Source organism: Octopus bimaculoides, chromosome 19, assembly GCF_001194135.2.
Source record: "Octopus bimaculoides isolate UCB-OBI-ISO-001 chromosome 19, ASM119413v2, whole genome shotgun sequence".
In the NCBI taxonomy this organism is placed as follows: Eukaryota; Metazoa; Mollusca; class Cephalopoda; order Octopoda; family Octopodidae; genus Octopus; species Octopus bimaculoides.
In genome coordinates, this window is record NC_068999.1 from 2,308,804 (window position 1) to 2,311,921 (window position 3,118).

Here is a 3,118-nt window from a genome sequence, read left to right on the forward strand (position 1 = left end):
GGTGATTAAAATCGAAATACGCAACAAGGATATCCATATATATATATATATATATACGACGGGTTTACTGAATGGCACGAGAAACATTCTAGTGACGTTGAATATCTTACCTGGCTACCACAGTCCCCAGATCTCAATATTATTGAACATTTATGGTGCATTTTAGAAAAACAAGTAAGGAATCAATATCCTCCTCCATCATCACTACAAGAACTGGAGACTGTTTTAGCTGAAGAATGAACAAAAATTCCTTTGGAAACGATTTAAACTTTGTACGAGTCCATACCTCATAGAATTCAAGCTGTAATTACTGCCAGAGGCAGTCCTACCCCATATCAAAATAAATTTGTTTGAAATTTTAAGGTGTTTCCATTATTTTGTCCAACCCCTGTATATATGTATTATTCCTGTATCTATTATCAGGGACCATGGGACGTTTTAACACTGTCTCTGACTTCGTAAAAGAAGCTGGATGTTTGTATCGAATTGACAAAGACCTAAAACCATTTGTCGTCAAGGAAAAAACCAATGTTTCCAATGGCATAACTTGGACAACAGATGAGAAAACCATGTTTTACACACATTCCATTCCCAGAAAAATATTTTCCTACTATTATGACATCCATTCTGGAGAGGCATGTAAGTTCCATTTTTGTCTCTAAACTTTAGACACTTCTCACTTGCAATTTTTTGTACTGACATTGGAATGATAAACGGTAAATCAACTTTTTCTTTCTTTTAACAGCAAGAGAACAAGTTGTTGTGGACTTCACTGATAAAGAATGGTCAGAGTATGGCATACCAGATGGAATGACCATGGACGTAATGGATAAGCTTTGGGTAGCAGCATTCAAAAGTAGCCGAGTGTTCCAAATTGATCCCGAAACAGGTCTGTTTTTGGCTGTTTGTATCAATATATACACGCATACATAGGAATGTGTGTGTGTGTGTGTGAAGTCACTTTTAATACTACTGTGTTTACGAGGGGGAGACAAGCACCTCCACTCAGCGAAGCCTGCATCCAGGGACATGTTTCTGAGTTTTTGCTCGTCATCAGCTTGGAGTAGCAGTCTCTCTGAGAGATTTAGAAATGTATCATTTCTAATTTTGAAATCAGTGAATGTGTTTCACTAGAATTATTATATGTTTACGAGAGCTTGACAGGCATCTTCAGCCAGCAAGTCATGTATCATTTTCAGGAGTTTACAGACAAATCTAAACCCATAGATATAGTGATGGACAAAATAAAGAAATGGGTGTATGTGTTGTGTTGTGTTGTGTTGTATTGCTTTGCATTGTGTTGTGCTGCATTTCATTGCAAAGTGAAGTGAATACAAATATGTTTCTGAACTCTTTCAGGAAAAATTCTACAGACTATCAAGTTCCCAGTGTCTGAAATTACTTCCTGCTGCTTTGGTGGACCAAATTATGATGAACTGTATGTCACATCAAGTCACCTTGGATTAACTGATGAGGAGTTTAAAAATAACGAACCACTGGCTGGAAGTCTCTTCAAGGTCACAGAAACAGGCGCTAAAGGAAGGGCAGCATTTTCGTTCCAAGGCTAGCAAAACTGATTCTTTTTGCAGAATGTTCTAGATTCATGGAATCAAACAACCAGCTAAATGAATGAATAAATAAATAGCGAATGAGTATTGTTGGAGTATCATGGAATCATTTTTATCCAAAATACTTTTGTATCATTCTATCAAGCATTAAAACATATTCACATTCTATATTCACTTTTATTGCCTTTTTATTTTATCCAAATAATTTACATTTTTTGTTGTATTAACGATTATCCATTACTATAAACTTCTCTTGTTTCCTGGTTATGTGTCTGGTATAAATTGTTTCCTATTGAATCAAAACTTGTGGTTTCATATGTGGAACATCTTATAAAAAAGGATTCTTTCGTTTTCGTGCTCTTCTTCTCCACTCTTACATTATATTGAAAGCTTTCTGAATTATTATTACTGCCCTTTTATTTCTGATGAGGCCATAAAATAGTTTTTAAAAAAAAGTGTGATTGCGGAGAAATTACGCTGCTATTTCTAGCAGATTGGCTGACTGTCTAGACATTCCACCTTTTATCTCTTGTGATAGTGTTCATAATTACTTTTCTTGTCTCTGTTTATTTTTCTGTCCCCGCTCCCTGCTCTCTTTGTTTCTTCTTGCTGCTAAATCTGTAAATCTGTACATTTTACTAACACCCAACACACACACAAAATATATTTGCAAACCATTGTTGTCTTGTTAACTCACAAATAAAGTATATATCATCATCATTTAATGTCCACTTTCCATGCTGGCATGGGTTGGAAGGTTTGACTGAAACTGTTAAACCGGAGGAGCTTCACCAGGTTCCAGTCTGATTTGACGTGGTCTCGATGGCTGGATGCCCGTCCTAATGCCAACCGCTCTGAGAGTGTAATGGGTGCAATTTACATAACACTGGTAACAGCCACAACTACGGTTTCCCAAGTGCCATTCACATGGCGCTGGCAATGGTCATGTCTATTGTTTCACTTGGCTTGACAGGTTTTCTCAAGCATAGCATATCTCCAAGGGTCTCAGTCACTTGTCATTGCCTCTGTGAGGCTCAACATTGAAAGATCATGCTTCACCACCTCGTCCCTCACCTCCTTGACACCCAACAGTCAAAGATCATGCTACCAGCTGTGACTAATATTATTACAATTTCACCGGTGCCATTTACATCAGCAACAGTAAAGACTACAACTTCACGAGTCTTCTCAAGCAGAACGTATTGCCAAAGGTCTCGGTCACTAGTCATCTCTTCTGTGAGGCCCAACATTCGAAGATCGTGCTTCACCACCTCATCTCATGTCTTTCTTAGTCTACTTCTTCCACAGGTTCCCTCCACAGTTAGAGATTGGCACTTTGCACAGTCATTCTCATCCATATGCATCACATGACCACACTGGCACTCTCTTTTGTACACCATATCTGATGCCTCTTATGCCCAGTTTTCTCTCAAGACACTCTGTTGCTCTTGCAGGGATTTTTGATTTGTCCTCTTCCCTACTTACTGAGACTTAAAAACAAAATATTAATTTTTTTAGAGAAAGAATTTATCTAATATAAAAAAAAAACA

At 37.5% G+C, this 3,118-nt stretch overlaps 1 protein-coding gene across 1 annotated transcript in view; it reads left to right on the top strand.

The window, feature by feature from the left end:
* The window catches only part of LOC106880372 (uncharacterized), a 12,247-nt gene that overhangs the window by 1,716 nt on the left and 7,413 nt on the right, over positions 1 to 3,118 (top strand). The window contains exons 3-6 of the mRNA XM_052974880.1: positions 424 to 639; positions 746 to 889; positions 1,360 to 1,567; positions 2,107 to 2,188. Coding sequence (XP_052830840.1) covers positions 424 to 639; positions 746 to 889; positions 1,360 to 1,567; positions 2,107 to 2,188 — 650 coding nt within the window. The remainder of the gene's footprint in view (positions 1 to 423; positions 640 to 745; positions 890 to 1,359; positions 1,568 to 2,106; positions 2,189 to 3,118) is intronic.